Here is a 17,378-nt window from a genome sequence, read left to right on the forward strand (position 1 = left end):
AGGAGTATTGTGTCTAGATCGAGAAAAGTCATACCGGTAGTCCCACTCTTTTCCGCTTTGACAGACTTCATATGGAATAATCCTGTGTCCACTTCTGGGCATCACAATTCAAGAAGGGTATTGATAAGCTGGAACACGTCTAGAGAAGGGCAACCAAAATGGTCAAAGGTTTGGAAGCCAAGCCCCATGAGGAATGGCTTAGGGAGCTGGGTCTGTTTTCTGCTCTTGAGACTGGGATGAAAAGGAGCAATGGATTCAAAGTGCAGGATAAATGGTTTCAACTTAATATTAGGAAGCATTTCCTAACAGTAAGAGTGGATGGCTATCTGTTTTGAGTGCTTTGACTGTGTTTTTCTTCATGGCAAAGGGCTGGATTGGGTTTCCTGTGGTTTCTTCCGGCTCCATGATGCTAGGATTCTCCCAAGTGGATTTCCAAGACTGAGCAGGGATTTGAACCCTGGTTTCCAGAGTTGAAGTCCAATGCTCAAACCACTACAACATGCTGGCTCTCTCTATACCCTCTGAGGTTGTTTTTGGTGATGGGGGCTATATGAGGCCCAGGAACCATGCTTTGCCTATTCCTGATCTAGACAGCTGCTTTAATTTCTGAATTCTCCGTGGGAGGGTATGGCTGTGATGACCTTCGTGATGAGTGTTTACCTTTCAACATGCAAAACCGATCACTTGATTCTATTTCTGGGTCCCACAAGGAAAGCATTCCAGTTTAAATCTTTTGTTTAGTTGATCTCTAGTGCTGTATATCATAGCAGCTGAGGCAGAAGAAAACAATATATTCAGCGTAATGAAATGTTTCGGTGCAGCGCTCCTGAAAATGCAACTGTGCATCCCATGGATTGTCTTGAGGATTGGGCTATAAATGGTTTAATAGTGCTGTGCAAACAGAAATGGTGGAGTTTATGTCAGTCTTCGTCAGGGATGTGCTTCCCTATTAGTAGCGGGATATAAAAATAGATATGGCTTTAAGTGCTTTTATGATCACAATCGGCAGAATCATTATGACATTTCACTGCTTGTTTCTCCAGGGAGAACATTTAATATTTATAGCCGGTTACACTGCAGAGCAGGAGAAAATACCTTCCTTGCAATAGATGTGGAGGTTTCTCATGCTTGACTTATTCATGACCCTTCCATGTCTTTGAAAACATCCCAAATACTGTTTTGCATGTTTTGGCAATAGTTCTTGACGGGAACTTCATCTGATATAAGCAAGATATCTCCAAACGTAGCCCATCTATTGGATGGATGTGCATCCAGGGCTATAGGGGCCAATTTACGAGGTTTGCATGTCAGATGAGATTTCTGGGGTCCAGCTAAAGGGCTGGTTTTAATAATAAAACCTAATGGATATAATTGAGCCTGTTTGGGGCTTTGTTTGGTACAACTGACTCCACAATAACCTACAGATTTTGGGAGCCAGTTGTAATAGTGGAAATACCATGTTTTTGAGAATCAAAAACTAAGCAGTGCATGAATTCTGACTTGGAAAAAAGAAAGGCAACTCAAAGTAATAGGGCTGCATAAGATGCATATTAAAAGAAAGCACATCCATGCATCAAGAACTCTTTTACGTTTTTGCTTGTTAGATAGACAACCACTATTTATTTGGAGACTTGTATCCCACTCATCAACCAAAAAAAGCTTAAATCAAGTTGTTGTTGAAGGCTTTCATGGCCGGAAACACTGGGTTGCTGTGAGTTTTCTGGGCTGAATAGCCATGTGCCAGAAGCATTCTCTCCTGAGCTTTCGCTCACATCTATGGCAGGCATCCTCAGAGGTTGTAAGGTCTGTGGGAAACTAGGCATGTGTGTTTTATATATTTGTGGGAGAAAGATTTTTGTCTGCTTGAGGCAAGTGTGAATGTTGCAATTGTCTAGCTTGATTAGCATTGAATAGCCTGGCAGCTTCAAAGCCTGGCTGTTTCCTGCCGGGGGAATCCTTTGTTGGGAGGTGTTAACTGGCCCTGATTGTTTTTTGTCTGGAATTCCCCTGTCTTCTGAGTGGTGTTCTTTATATACTGTCCTGATTTTAGAGTTTTTAAAATAATGGTAGCCAGATTTTGTTCATTCATGGTTTCTTCCTTTCTGTTTAAATTGCTTTTTTTTTTTACTCCTAAATGCTCTCCAGAAGACAAGGGCCCTTAACTGCATTGAACTACAATATATGAGCCTACACTGACCATATAATGCATTTTCAGCTTGCATTGTATGGGGCCAAGGAGACAGCTTTATTTTTGGCCCAGAAAAGATTTTCTGTTTCAAAGGCAAGAAGTGATTGTAAGTCACTTTGTATTTACTGTACTTCCAATTTCCAAAGAAGTTTTTCTTCACCTCAACTGGCCCACATTGGGCCAAAAACATTGCAGAAATACTTAGAAGGTATTTTGTTTTACTTCTGGGTTCAGGAGACCACCAATTATGGTAGGAATGCCTTCTACGCCCTTTCCTTTTGTGTCCAGTTTGGAGTTTTAATCTAAAAACACAGAAAAAGAGTTGGTGAGGAAAGAAGGAAAAAAAATGTACAGGTTGAGTATTCCTTATCCAAAATGCTTGGGACCAGAAGTGTTTAAATTACTTTTTTGGGGGGAGAGGATTTTATAATTCCTGGATTTGCATATACTGTACTGAATTATTTTGAAGATGAGACTAATTTCTCAACACAACATTCATGTATGTTTCATTTACAACTCCTACACATAGTCTGAAGGTAAATTTGTACAATAATTTTGTGCATGGAACAAAGATTGTGTACACTGAAGCATGGAAGTGAAAGTATCCCAATTTTAGCCACTCATGTGGACACTTCAGAATTCTGGAGTATTCTGTATTTCTGAATTCCAGATGGGATACTCAATCTATATATTCTCAGCAGCTACTAGAATAGTCCTGCTTCTTATCTCTCTTCCTTGTGCTGCAGTCGGATGAAGAGAGTAGATGGTTGTGGGAGGAGGTTCCAGGGAGGAATTTCTTCAGCAGCTTCCTTCCACTTGCAGAGATGTCCCTTTGGGACCTTGTGGGATGCAGGCTGGGGATAAATTAATTGGCTTCTGGAGGAGTTGAAAAAGAGCAGAAGGAATCTGGGAAGATGATTTCCCCTTTGACACGCAACAATCTTGGCATTTGAAGCCCACGGTTAATTAGGAGATGGTTTAATGCTTTATCTCTTTCTATGTGGTGTGGAAGCACTAACTTTAGATACCAAAATTTAAATGTAATATCTGCAAGTGCAAAAGAGTTTGTCAGTTCTCTTTTAGGTATCAGTACAGAACAGGCATATTTTCCAAGATACCCTTAAATCATGGCCTATAGATGGGTTTTCTTATCCAACTAGTCCAGGCATGAACGAACTTTGGCCCTCCAGGTGTTTTGGACTTCAACTCCCACAATTCCTAACAGCTGGTAGGAACTCCCACTGTTAGGAATGGTGGGAGTTGAAATCCAAAACATCTGGAGGACTGAAGTTTGCCCATGCCTGATCCACCCTAGAGAGGCCCACAAACACTTTTGGGATAATATTTCTGGAGCATGTGTGAGTGAAACCATGGATCTCATATCTGTGAATAAGGCCGTCATACTGTACATCCCTTTTATTTTATTTTTATCTTTATTTTTATCAAATGTTTTGTTATTTTGTGTTCAGATGGCAATAGTACATTGGATATTTATAGCCTTTATATGCTTAACACAAGCAGTCTAGCAGATAACAAGAAATGGGAACCAAAGTCAACAAAGGAAAAGATGTTGTGTTCCCTGGCTCTTCAGGTATCAGGGTGGAGGTATGTTAAACAATCACAAAGAGAGCTGAGATTATAATTACTTTTAAGAAAACAAAAGTATTGAGTCTTTTTAAGGTTTGGCCAAAATAACAGAATTGTAGCACACAGCTGGAATATCAAAGAACACAAACCAAGGTCAAGAGTCCAATGAATGCCGACAAGCAGAGAACTACAGAGCCAGGTCAGGAGCAAGAATAACCAATAGCCAAGGTTATAGTCTAATAGTCAGATGCCAGGAGGTCACTTCTCAGAGGTCATAAAAGAGCAACCAAGAATCCCAGAGTACAAACTAGTCAGAGTTCAAAAGTCAAGCCAGATAATCAGGGATACAAACTGAAGACCAAGTCTATAAATCAAAGCCAGGAAGTTAGTTCAGAATTCAGAGTCAAGGATTCAGGATACAAAAGGGTCCAGGACAGGATTACAGGAACAAGCTCAGAGTCCAGAATTCTCACCCGGGGACAGCAGATCCAAAATCCAGAAAAAGAGTACGAAGGTATGACATTATCTGCTACCAAAGAGCTATTTTTTTCTAGACCCTTTTTATCATGAGATCTCAGCTTCTGCTCATTTAACAAGTCTTAGCAGATAATCCCAGAAGCCTGTGATGCTTCCCTTGAGGAGGACGTGGTCAGATTAACCGCTTCCAAGCTTGCTACAACACTGAGAAGACTCCTCCTCCCCTGGAGACCTGCCCCCAGCAGCAGCCGAGTCAGGCCAGGCAAACTGCTGGCCATGACAAAACAAAAAGATTGGGCTAGGACAGGCATGGGCCGGCTGTTAGGAATTGTGGGAGTTGAAGTCCAAAGTACCTGGAGGGCGGAAGTTTGCCTATGACTGGGCTAGGAGGAGGGAATGTTTTGTAGCTTCTTCTTCTTCAATCGCACAGTCGTTTCCAACTCTTTGTGACCTCATGGACCAGTTCAAGCCAGAGCTCCCTGTCGGCCGTCGTCGCCCCAGTTTCTTCAAGGTCAAGCCAGTCACTCCAAGGATACCGTCCATCCATCTCGCCCTTGGTCGGCCTCTCTTCCTTTTTCCTTCCATTTTCCCCAGCATCATGATCTTTTCCAAGCTTTCCTGTCTTCTCATGATGTGGCCAAAATACTTCAACTTTGCCTCTAATATCCTTCCCTCCAGTGAGCAGCCGGGCATTATTTCCCGGAGGATGGACTGGTTGGATCTTCTTGCGGTCCAAGGTACTCTCAGGATTTTCCGCCAGCTCCAAAGTCCAAAAGCATCTATCTTCCTTCACTCAGCCTTCCTTATGGTCCAGCTCTCGCAATCATAGGTTACTATGGGGAATACCATTGCTTTCACTATGCGGACCTTCGTTGTCAGTGTGATGTCTCTGCTCTTCACTATTTTATTGCTCTTCTCCCAAGAAGTAAACGTCTTCTGATTTCCTGGCTGCAATCTGCATCTGTAGTGATCTTTGCGCCTAGAAATATAAAGTCTGTTACTGCCTCCACGTTTTCTCCCTCTATTTGCCAGTTTTGTAGCTAAAATACCCTTATTCTAAGCTTTAGTGGTCCATTGAAGAAGGAGTGCTATGGAGTGTCCTTCCAGAACGCTATGTGGCCAGGTGGCTGTTGATTTGTGGCTGTTCGTTTACATATTCAGTAAGGATAAATCAATCCCCATTTTAAATGTGTTGTTTGTCCCTTGTCCATTAAATTGTTTAATTGCAGAGGGAAGTTTTTCCATTAGCCAAGCATTCTAGATTCTTTCCCACCAGGAGCATAAATTCTCGTTTCTAACATTTGGCTATCTCCGTTTGGGCAGCTGCAATGAAGAAAGCAATTAATTTGTGCTTCTTTTCTTAATTCTGCAAAAGCATTTCTTTTTTTCTTATTCGTATTACGTAGATAAACAAAACATTTCCAGTTCTCCTCCTTGTTCCTGTTTTCTAATTTCTTTTTAACTCTTTTAGCTTTGTTTTGATGTATGGAACTGGAAGCTGGTCTGTTGTTTTCTTATGTCCTTCCAGCATTCGTAATGCGTCCTTTCATCTCTCTGATGTATTAAGCACGTTTCTGCTATGTAAGGATGGAATGCCAAAGTTGGAACACAACTAATACTTTTAAATCCCTATCCCTTTGATGTACATCAACTTTTTGCAGTGGGTAATGGCCCAGTTGTGCCAACCACTGAGCACTTTGTTCCTATCATCTTCCTGGAGAACTGTCAGAGCTGTGTGTTATGAAACAAAAATCACACTGAAGCCTGCGATATTGTGTAGTGATCGCTGGCCAAAGGGGACACGGCATGCAAATATAACAACACATTATATTACAGAGCAAAGAGAGTGGTGTAATCTCTACATGGCCATTTCTGGATCATAGTGTCACCTATCTGTTGTGTGGTAATACTTTGTAATATCATGCCAACAGCAATTCTGAAAAGCTGATTTGACCATTCTTCTGCAAGGCTAAAGGAGACATCATGAACCAGATTGAGATACATTACCCATTTATTTAGAGTAGGGTAGACGAAAAAAATACTTCTGTGTTATGAATTGGCAATAAGAGATCTGCTAGGACAAGAAAAAGTTGGAAAAAATTCAAAGGTGAAAGGGACTTAGGGGGCCATTGAGTGATAGGAAAATAGCCTTTTAGTGATAATAGTTGGTAAAAAGCATCTACAAAACAACATTCCAGAATGATTTGAATGTATTCTCTCTTATTGTTATTATTCCTGCCCTTTAGTCACTCACAGGCAAGCCTTTTAAACATTTAAGTTGTGTATGCAATATATTTCTTCTCCTTTGTTGTGTGCCTTCAAACCATTTCTGACTTATTTATGGCAACCCTAAGGCAAACCTATTATGGGCTTTCTTGGAAAGATTTGTTCAGAGAGGTTTTTGGCCAGCAGTTTCCTTTGAGGCTAGGAAAGTGTGACATGCCCAAGATGGGTTTCCATGGCACATTCGAATCTTGATTTCTGGAGTTGCAGTCTAACAATCAAACCATTAAACCACATTGGCTACTTCATACCTCACCTGTTTCAAGGCAGCCATTCATGCAATTGTAGCTAGCTATATTCAGAATCTTCATTTCACATGTACATATTGTTAGCTTTGAATAAAAACTTTGTTGATCTCTTCATCTTTTTCAACATAGTTTATTAACTGAGGTCTGTACTGGTCTGTAGAGTAAATTTCATTGAACTCAGATGGATTGATGATCAATCATGGTTGCAACGTTTCTGGTTTGCTTTAGTGTCCCAGTTATTATTATTAATCCTACTGTGAAGATCTGTCCAAGGCATATTGACTTTAAAAAAAGACCAAGTGTCTTCAAGAAAGCTAAATTGATCTGGTTTTTCATTTTTGTGGCTTACATGACCTCTTGGTTTCATTTCACATTTATGCATTTGTAGTGTAAGAATATCTCCCTGTTCTTTCCATGTTATTTCATAAATAATAATAATAATAATAATACACTTTATTTATATTCCGCTTTACCTCCCTGGAGGGACTCAGAGCGGACTACAGTACATATAAGGAAAACATTCAATGCCTTTTTACTCAGTGAACAACGACATACAATACACAGACAGAGGTAAAGGCCTTCTCCTTCCCATCTCTGGCATCTGGAGGTGATGCTCAACTCTGGCCATGGGGAGGTGCTCTTGTTCCATTTTTCCATGCCAAGGAGCTTGTTGTCTACAGACTTTCTCTGATCGTTGTCGGCATGTCTGCATGTCTGCATGGGACGCCCTTTTACTTCCCTGCTGAGTTGGTATTTATTGATCTACTTGCATTGCATGCTTTTGAACTGCTAGGCAAGCAGAAGCTGGGGCTGACAGCTGGAAGCTCACCCTGACTCCCAGCTTTGAACTGCTAACCCTCTGGTCAGCAGATTTCCTACAGCTAGCGGTTTTAACCGCTGTGCTACTGCAGCCCCTTATATTTCCACCAATAATTTCAAATGTTGTGCTAAAGAGGTAATGGTCAGGAACACATCTACTTTGTTAATTATACTGCAAGTAAGATTTTCAGATCCAGAAGTCCGTAAATGCCTGCATGTAAATGTACAAGTGACACCGTTTATGATGTAATGTTATAATGGGTTATCAATACAAATCAGACAGCCAGGAGTACAAAGGCAACTAAAAATGATCTTTTTGGTTTTTTCAAGCCAGATAAGGCCTTTGTGAAATCTGACTCAGGCAATGTACTAGGAAGGAACATAAATGAACAAAAACCAAGGATCCTGTTACAGTACACATTAACTGTATAGTACTGCGATTCCACTTTGATTGTTCTGGTTTCATCCTATGGAGTCCTGGGGTGTACAGTTGAAGGATGGGTACTTGGATTTCTTAATTAAAGAGCTCAGGCTCTCAGCAAACTACAGATCCCAGCATCCCATGGGATGTTCCTATGGCAGTTGAAGTGGAATCACGGTGCTACAACTGTATAGTTTGAAAGGATGAAGTCTGCAGTGTGGTACTTTTGTAATTTAGGAGTGAGGTCCATTCAGTTCAATAGGAGTTCCTTTTGAATAGATCTGTTTGGGATTGCATTGGAAAATTATGTATGCATAAAGTGTGTGTTTGTAGCAAATGATGATGAATAGAAGCCGCCAGATGTACCAAGGCACTCTATTGTGATGCTAAAGAGGGTCAGTGGTTTTAGGCAGATAATTATTTTGTACTAGAAAAGACAAGAAAAGAAAAGCTTTCCAGCAAAGCTGGTCAATTATGCTCTTCCAGATGATTTTGCACGACAACTCCCATAATTTGTTTCCATTGACTATGCTGTCTAAAATGAAGTTTGCAACTCAATTTTATCTACACCGCAACAATTGCCCATCGCTTGCTGTTTCTAAAAAGTTCACAGTTGCCTGATGATGATGATGATGATGATGATAACAACAACAACAACAACAACAACAACAACAACAACAGTCTTAGACACTTGGGAAGTGTCCGATGTGTGACTCAATACAACAGCCAGCAGAGTGTCTGCTGTGGATTCATCTTGTTTTGTTTCTAATAATAATAATAATAATAATAATAATAATAATAATAATAATAATAATAATAATAATAATTTTATTTCTTACCCACCTCTCTTCATGGCTCGAGGCGGGTTACAGAATAATTAAAACACATAAACATTGTAAAAATACCTCAAATACACATATTACAATATATTTCTATAAAATACATATTAAAATACACAAAACAGATTAAACAAAGGACACGAGTTTAAAATTAGTTCAACAGAACTGTTTAAAATAAAAATATAAGCTGGATAAAACATTTAGGAGAATCAGTTTAAAGATAGCCTGAAGACATTGTATGTGTTTTATATGAAACAAAAACAGAAAAAAGAGAAGATAAACAGTGGCTGGTTTGTGAGCATAGCTGATGTAGAAAAGCCCCAGGCTGGGGAGGGGTATAATTTCAGAAATGTTGAAAAAATATATCAGAATTGAGATAAAATATTTTATTTCATGATTCATGAGATTGCTGTATGGGAAGTAATCAGGATATGTGTTTGTACAGAAGGCTTCCAAATAGTGCTTGGGCACAATGTTCATTGTTTTGGTCATATCAGGGTCCTGCCATTACTTGATTCATGATGCTAAAGATTATTGTCTTCTCTGACCTCTTTTCAAACCAATTTGCTAAATACTCTGCCCTTTCCTTCCTTAAAGGTATTGCTCAAAGATGCACAGCAATCAAATACCACTTTTCTCCACCAATACGCTTACGAAACGTCCCATTCAATTTAACCAAAATCATCCAGCAAGATGAATGGCACCTGCTACGTAAGTATTTGTCTTTTCCAGCTGAGTAAATAGTCTTCGTAATGGCTGCTAAATATTGCAGTTTAAGTTGATCACATTTGATGTATTAATCAGAAAATGTTGCATGTTGTGATAGGAAAATGTGCAATATGATCCATCTCCTTTACCAAGCGGTTTGCCAGCAGCAATAGAAGTTCCTGAAAGAAGAGGACAGGAAATTTCCCCTCTGAATAATCAGAGGCAATTGTGTGATGCTCAAATTTATTAATTCTCGTGGTGGAAAGAATGACACTTTTGAAATATTAGGTAAAGTTAAAGGTAAAAACTTTTAAAGGAGTTAAAGCCTCCTTCCGTGGAGGCTCCTTCCTTGGAGGCTTTTAAGCAGAGGCTGGATGGCCATCTGTCGGGGGTGCTTTGAATGCGATTTCCTGCTTCTTGGCAGGGGGTTGGACTGGATGGCCCATGAGGTCTCTTCCAACTCTACTATTCTATGATTCTATGATTCTATGTAAAGGTTTTCTCCTGACATTAAATCTAGTCGTGTCCGACTCTGGGGGTTGGTGCTCATCTCCATTTCCAAGCCGAAGAACTGCTGTTGTCTGTAGACACTTCCAAGATCATGTGTCCAGTATGACTGCACGGAGTGCTGAAATATTAAAGGTAAAGGTTTCCCCTGACGTTAAATCCAGTCATGTGTGACTCTGGGAGTAGGTGCTCATCTCCATTTCTAAGCTGAAGAGCCAGCGTTGTCCGTAGACACCTCCAAGGTCATGTGGCCGGCATGACTGCATGGAACGCCATTACCTTCCCGCCGGAGCGGTACCTATTGATCTCATATTGGCATGTTTTCAAACTGCTATGTTGACAGAAGCTGGAGCTAACAGCGGTTGCTCACGTCGCTCCCGGGGTTTGAACTTGGGACCTTTCGATCTCCAGCTCAGTGCTTTAACGCACTTCTCCACAGTAGTAAAAAGAGAATGGATGACAAAGTTTGAAATTTTCAGTTCATTCAGAGCTCCCTTGTTGAAATAGCTTCACTAGGCTCATCTACATGGACATTAAAACCCAAGCTCACCCTAGTTGACTCCTGTCTTCATGACATTCCTCCACTTCCAATCAGTACTGTCGGTTATACTGGATTAATCTGGCTTTGTCTTTGTTCAGGCAAAGTCACACAATGCTCTGGAGTTTGCTGGAAACTCTGGAGAATCCTGTGTCTTCACGGCTGTGCCAACAGCTGGATCACATCTGATTTGGACTGGTCTGCTGTCCACATGGGGCACAAACATCAGCCTCTTAATGAGCCCAGAACAAAGGACACGGATAATGCCCATGTTACTGGCATGACCACTCTTATCCAGTTGCAGAGCTCATTTGTGAGTGCCCATGTTGACATTATTTGTTCGCATGATCTGGAAGATGGAAGAGGGGTTGTCCACATAGAAGATGAAGTTATGACTCAACAGGGCAGATGCAGTGTTAATCTGGGTGGACCGTGTGGATCCCAATTCACCGCTGCAGTGTCTACGCCAGCCAGTGTAGATACTGTCTTACAATTTGTTTCCAGGCTTAATTCAAAGTGGTGACTATGACCAATGATGCTCTGAATGGCTGCCGGTCCAGGTTATCTAACTAACTGCATTATTCCATACAAGCCTCATCTGGAAAGAGCTTTTTCTCACAGATACATTTGGTTGTGAGTGTAGGGGAGGCCTTCTCAGTGGCTGCTCCCAGTCTCTGGAGCTCCCTTCCGAAAAAGGCTAGACTGGCACTTGCCATGCTATCTTACCAGAGGCAAGCAAATATTACATCAACAAGTCTTGTGAACAAACAAATTGCTCCTGGGGAAATAACCTTTTATAAATTGCTGTGTTGTCTGTATTTTAGTGGGCATGTTTTAAAATACAGTAGAGTCCCGCTTATCCAACCTTCACTTATCCAACATTCTGGATTATCCAATGCAGTTTGCCTTTTAGTAGTCAGTGTTTTTGTAGTCAATGTTTTCAATACTTTGTGATATTTTGGTGCCAAATACGTAAATATAGTAATTACTACATAACAATACTTGTGTATTGTGTATTGAAATGCTTTTTCTGTCAATTTGTTGTAAAACATAATGTTTTGGTGCTTAATTTGTAAAATCATAACGCAATTTGACGTTTAATAGGCTTTTTCTTAATCCCTCCTTATTATCCAACATTTTCGCTTATCCAACATTCTGCCAGCCCGTTTATGTTGGATAAGTGAAACTCTACTGTAGCTTTTAGTTCAGCTTATAGTTTGTGTTTTAACTCTTATATGTTTTAATAAGTGTGAACTTCTTTCTGTTTGCATTTTTTTTTACATTTGGGTAGCATTGATTCCAAGTGCTGGAAAAAAAGGTGGGATATAAACAAATAAAATAATAAAAATTAATTAGCCATTACAATTACTTTATATCTAAAATCAGCGTGAGAACTGCATGACTTGTGGGCATGACCCAGGTGGATTTTGTGTTTCCCCTGCCATAGCCCAAGACATTCACATAAACCCCTAAATAAATGTTTCAAAATATTGTCCAAAGCCATGAGGAGTCACATCTATAGCACCCCAACAGGAGATAAGATTTTCCATTATATCACTGGAAAATTATATCTTGGATACACCTACAACTGAAAAAAGGTCTAAAAGAATCTTACCCCTTTGCTCCATTTGCCTTGTTACTGATCACCAGCAGTTTTTATATAAAAGTTACTGATAAAAGCTGCTTCATACACGTAGCTGTGTTTCTGCCTAAGCTGCAGGAGAAAAGCATACTTTACTTTTGTGAGCAGTGGGTAAATAGAGACCTTACTGTGCAAATCACTGTATACTGATTGAGAACTAAATCCCATTGGGTTCACTAGGATTTATGTCCTTTCAGCTTCAATTTTATTTTTTTAGTTGTGGTAATTTAACCTCCTCCTTCTCTTTTGCTTAATGGGAACAGATTTAAGAAGAATCACAGCAGGTTTCCTGGGGATGGCAGCAGCTGTTCTTCTCTGTGGGTGCATTGTGACTGCAGTCAGTTTCTTTTGGGAGGAAAGCCTCACGCAGCATGTTGCTGGTCTTCTTTTCCTCATGTCAGGTAGGCTTTTCCTGTCTCCTTCCCAGCAACATAGGATCCAAGGTCTGTTCTGTTATTAGGTAGGGATGAGTCATGAGGAGTCTTGCGGAAGGATAGCATTTTGCTAATTCTTTTGGCAAGCATCCTATATAAAAGTTAGGTCACTCTAAACAGATTTAGTGTAATGTAAACTTGAATGGCATCAATGTGCTGTTAGAATAGGGTTGGAAGAAATCGCAAGGTCTATCTAGTCCAATTTCCTGCTTCTATAGATGCAACCTAAAATGGCATTTGCTTTTTTAGTTGCTGCATCATGCATCCAACTCATGATCTTTTAAGACTCCTAGATACCTTTCATACGTACCACTGTCAAGCCAAGTGTCCTCTATCTTATATCTTTGCATTTCATTTTATTTTGTTATTTTGCCTAAGTGAATCCAAACTATGAAAGCCATTTTGAATCCTGATCTTGTCTTTGTATTTTTAGGATAGCAGATATGTAGTTAACCTCCCAGAACCATTGCATAGTAGGTGGATCAAGCAGTGTTGCTACTGCATAATATGAAATTGGAGGCCGTTATGCTATGGAACATCTTGTGTAGTGACTGTGTGAACTGTTGCAATTGGCCATCATGATTATGTATCATATCTGCAATATAAGTCAATAATTGTAAAAATAAACCTCAAATGCTCTGATTTAGGTGCTTGGTAATGTTACTGTTATCATTATCATCTGAAAACAAAGCAACAACAAACAAAGCTTGTTATCACCTTAAAGGTTTGTTATTTCACAAATCTCTATGGTTCATCTCATTTGCTATGTCTAATAAAAGGCTAAGCAAATCTTAATCTGTTAAGTGCTGCAAACCTTTTTGTTGTTTTGCTGTTACAAACCATACAAGCAATACTGTTGCTCCTTTGAGAGTGTGGAAAGATGAAGCGCCTTATCAGTCTTTGGTGCCTTCATATGACATCCAAAGCTTCACATAACATGGTCAGTTTTATCATTAGGCGGAGTGAAGCAGCCGTTTCAGGTAGATGTGGTAGGGTAGGGAGTGATGAGGAGATATTGGAAGACAGAGTTTTTTGAGTCACACAGGCAAGTCATATACAGCAGAAGAAATCATATCATTACTAGTAACTGAAAGCTGAGTTGCCAGACCAGTTGTGAGAGAATTGCCATTGTATCCTTCTCCAAAGGCAGCAAATGTCTGAGCCAACCTTGAGGCTAAGCCTTTGATCCTGACACCAAAAATCCACTAATAGCTGGTAGTTTTCATGCCAGTAGGACAGTGAGTTCACGCTAAGTTTTAATCCACACATTAAAGGAACTATGTAAGATGCTGAAACCTATCCTCCAAATAAGTTTGCTCTTGGGATAGTTCCTTTAAATTTCATAGGGACTGGGACTCAATAGCGCTTGGGGCCCTTTCCAACTCTATAAATTTACCATTCTATAATTCAATTCAAAATTAAAATGCAGACTAGATCCAGCACTTAACCAGCTTGTGATCTAACAAAACTGAGATCTGGGACGACAGTTCACCAGTTCAGTTGCACATACGTAAATCTGATTATACAACATGGTGCAATGTCTCCTCCCTCCCCTACCACCTCTTCAGAATTATCCATCCTTCCTTAGCACTGTATGTATCCAAAGGATTTATCTTTAGACATTTTCTAACTGTGATGCTTTGATTTTTCTCATTTTCAGGCATCTTTTGCACTATTTCTCTCTGCACATATGCAGCCAGTGTCTCCTATGACCTAAATCGCCTACCCAAGTTCATCTATGGTCTTCCTGATGACGTTGAACACGGATACAGCTGGTCTATATTCTGTGCTTGGTGCAGTTTGGGACTCATCGTGGCAGCAGGGTGTCTTTGCACCACTTATCCATTCCTTAGCAGGACAAAGATTAGCCATCTCAAGTCTACCAGAGACTCTTCTGTATGACTGCTGATTTTGGAATAATCTGTTTTCTTGTGAGGCAGCAGGTCTTCAAGGATTCATAAGGGACTTAATTTCAGAATCCAAGCACAAAAAAGAAACCTTGATCCCTTAAAATGCCAAATGTTGTGTCTTACTAGCCAGGAAACACAGAGGAATTCTCTACCTACAGAGTGGCAGAGAAACAGAACATGCAGGAGACCAAAATCCTTGTGGAACTGACTGCTGCAGTTCAGCACAACGTATATGCACAACATCAAAGTCAGATAAAAACACTGTGTCGATTATTTAGGGCTGTTTTTATTTAGCAGAGCTTTGAACATAAGGTGACAAACAACAAAAACCATAACTGCCAAAACCTCCCAAAGTTGCAAGAATAGTTCTTAGTTATCCTCAGTTAGTCTTACTTGCATCTGAATTTATGATTTTTTTTGTATGGGAAACCCTTGGGTGAGTTCCAGTGTTATAAGTGGATGAATAATTCCCTTCAGAAACAATGCAGGAAAAGGACCTGATAATTTTCAGAATTGGCCATTCCCTGTATTGGAGAAAGTTAAACATTACTGATCTGCCTATTCAGTAATGGCAAAATTTCCTGTTACGTATTCCCCAATACCTTTTTGTATCTCCTACGGAACTAAATGCCATGTATAAACCAAGATTAACTGTATGAAATGGATTATAGGGCACTAGTTAGTATCTTGTTGGAAGTAACATCTGTTGTACAACCTCAACCTCATTATAGCTAGAAGAAAATTAGTTGCAGATCATCTCCCTCTCTTAATAGTGTCTGTATTATCGCTGAGCAAATAAAAGACCTGGATATGGAGTCTTCTTGAACAATGATGTAAATTTAAAACAAAAAACAAAAAATACAACCATGAGTTAAAAACACCAGTGTTTTTGGTCATATTGATTTCAGCCTTTCTTGAGACATCACTGGGATTTCTTGGGGGAAAGTTGCCAATATGAAGCATGTGAAGAATCATAAAATTGGGAGTATCCCTATGGGCCATGAGGTTCAACACCCTGCAGGATTTCAAGCGAGAGCAGATGTTCTGCTGCAGTGCAAAATGGGCATTTGTTCCAAATCTAAAAGCTCTTAAATCTCAAAAGATACATCAGATACAGAAATTCATACATTATTTATTTATTTAGCGTTGTAAAAACAAAGATGCCCACTAAATAATATGACGGATAATCTCTGCTTCTTAGCACTTGTCACTGGCACAAAACAGGGCACTTTCACAGGCTCACTAATGTACACTAGCCAAATCTGTGGTTTTAGATGACCAATTCTTTGTGTGTATCTGGAGTCAAAAGCCTTGCTTTAACTGTGTTAAGGACTATTTCTGTGCCACTACAATGGTGAATGCATCTGGATGTCTGAAAAGGTGTGTTAGATTCCAAGACCACAGGGTTTAAGGAAGGAAAAATATACTGTACCAAACTCTTGTGCATTTCTTAATGCATACTTTTTTGAAAAACTTCCTTCATGAGTACCTTTAAAAACAAGTCTTCCATAAACCATCTTGTCCTTTTGACCCAACTTTAGCATAGATCATTTAATATAAATACTCTGGTGATGATAATTGGGGTAAGTAGCAATGTGTATTTGGAAAAATATGTTTTAAACTACATTGCAAAGACAGTGCAAGTAGTATTTTGTTCTCTAATGAGAACTTTTATTTACATTCATTTGAACTCTGAAATACAACATCTCAATATTATAAAAAATATTAGGTTGAAGGTTTCGTATAACTGCAATGTAGCATTCAGTTAAGTTCAACGCAAGCTGATCCAAACTTGTTATTTGTTTGAATATGCATCAAAATGTGAACTAAACCTAATGCAAATATAGTCCTTTGAAAAATTAGCGGAAAGGATCCTTAAGATATAAATATAAATAAAGATATTATTTTATTATTATTAGATTGCCACTTTGTTTTGGCACCTCTTTTCTGTCTTTTACAGCACTGTGACATCCAACAGTTAGCAATGCTTTTCTGGCATGATACTAAGAAGGTAAAAAGTCTGCTCTATTTGTAACTTTTTCAACAGAAAAGAAAAACAGAACAAGTTGGCAACAGTAACAAAACTGAAGCAACATAGCAGAGACAAAAGAACAGCAACATAAACGAAAAGTAAAAAATAATTAACCTGGTATTTGAAGACCCTGAGGTAATATAAGCATCAGACAAGCTACCCTAGTGAGAGAGGTGTACAAACAGGACATTGCTGGTAAGAGAGTTGCCATCCCAGCATTTAGACAAAGCAGTGACGAACAGTAACTCCCCGGTCAATCAGGCAGAAAGTCTCCTTTAGGGCTTTAGTCCAAACTTCGGTATCTTAGAAAGCTTCTGTAAATCCTAAATGAAAACCAAAATGGATTCACAGTCCTGCTGACGTGAAAACCACCAACTCCCACTGGGTAAACATCTTTACAATGTAATAGGTATATATTAGAAAACACTGTTCTTACTACATCAGTGTCCCATGTTGCTTAGACTATAGAATGTAAGCACCAACACTCTGAACTTTGCTCAGAAATGGATTGGTGGGCAGCAATGTTGACTGAAAAGTAGCTGAATAAATTCCTGTTAGCAACTGTGTTCTGGCCTATCCCATAAAGTTTTCAAAGGAAAGCTTCATGTATCATGCACTATAGCAACCAAGATTACCTCATAATGTTATAAAAAATACAGGAGAAAGGCCAGCTTCCAAAGCATAAGAAAGGCTGTAGACTTTGGCAGCTAAACTAAGAAAACATTCTTCCTCTTTAAAAAGGCTT

General features: G+C 39.5%; 1 protein-coding gene across 3 annotated transcripts in view; it reads left to right on the plus strand.

The window, feature by feature from the left end:
* The window catches only part of tmem178a (transmembrane protein 178A), a 92,358-nt gene extending 76,877 nt beyond the window's left edge, over positions 1–15,481 (plus strand). For 2 of the 3 annotated variants that reach the window (XM_062968916.1, XM_062968915.1), the window contains exons 2-4: positions 9,460–9,573; positions 12,521–12,658; positions 14,352–15,481. In XM_062968916.1, the coding sequence (XP_062824986.1) occupies positions 12,553–12,658; positions 14,352–14,593 (348 nt within the window). In that variant the 5' untranslated portion in view covers positions 9,460–9,573; positions 12,521–12,552 and the 3' untranslated portion in view covers positions 14,594–15,481. Of the gene's footprint in view, positions 1–9,459; positions 9,574–10,269; positions 10,929–12,520; positions 12,659–14,351 lie in introns of those variants that run through there. The other variant, XM_062968917.1, reaches the window with a different exon arrangement.
* Positions 15,482–17,378: the final 1,897 nt, after the last annotated feature.

Source organism: Anolis carolinensis, chromosome 1 (genome assembly GCF_035594765.1).
Source record: "Anolis carolinensis isolate JA03-04 chromosome 1, rAnoCar3.1.pri, whole genome shotgun sequence".
Lineage (NCBI taxonomy): Eukaryota > Metazoa > Chordata > Lepidosauria > Squamata > Dactyloidae > Anolis > Anolis carolinensis.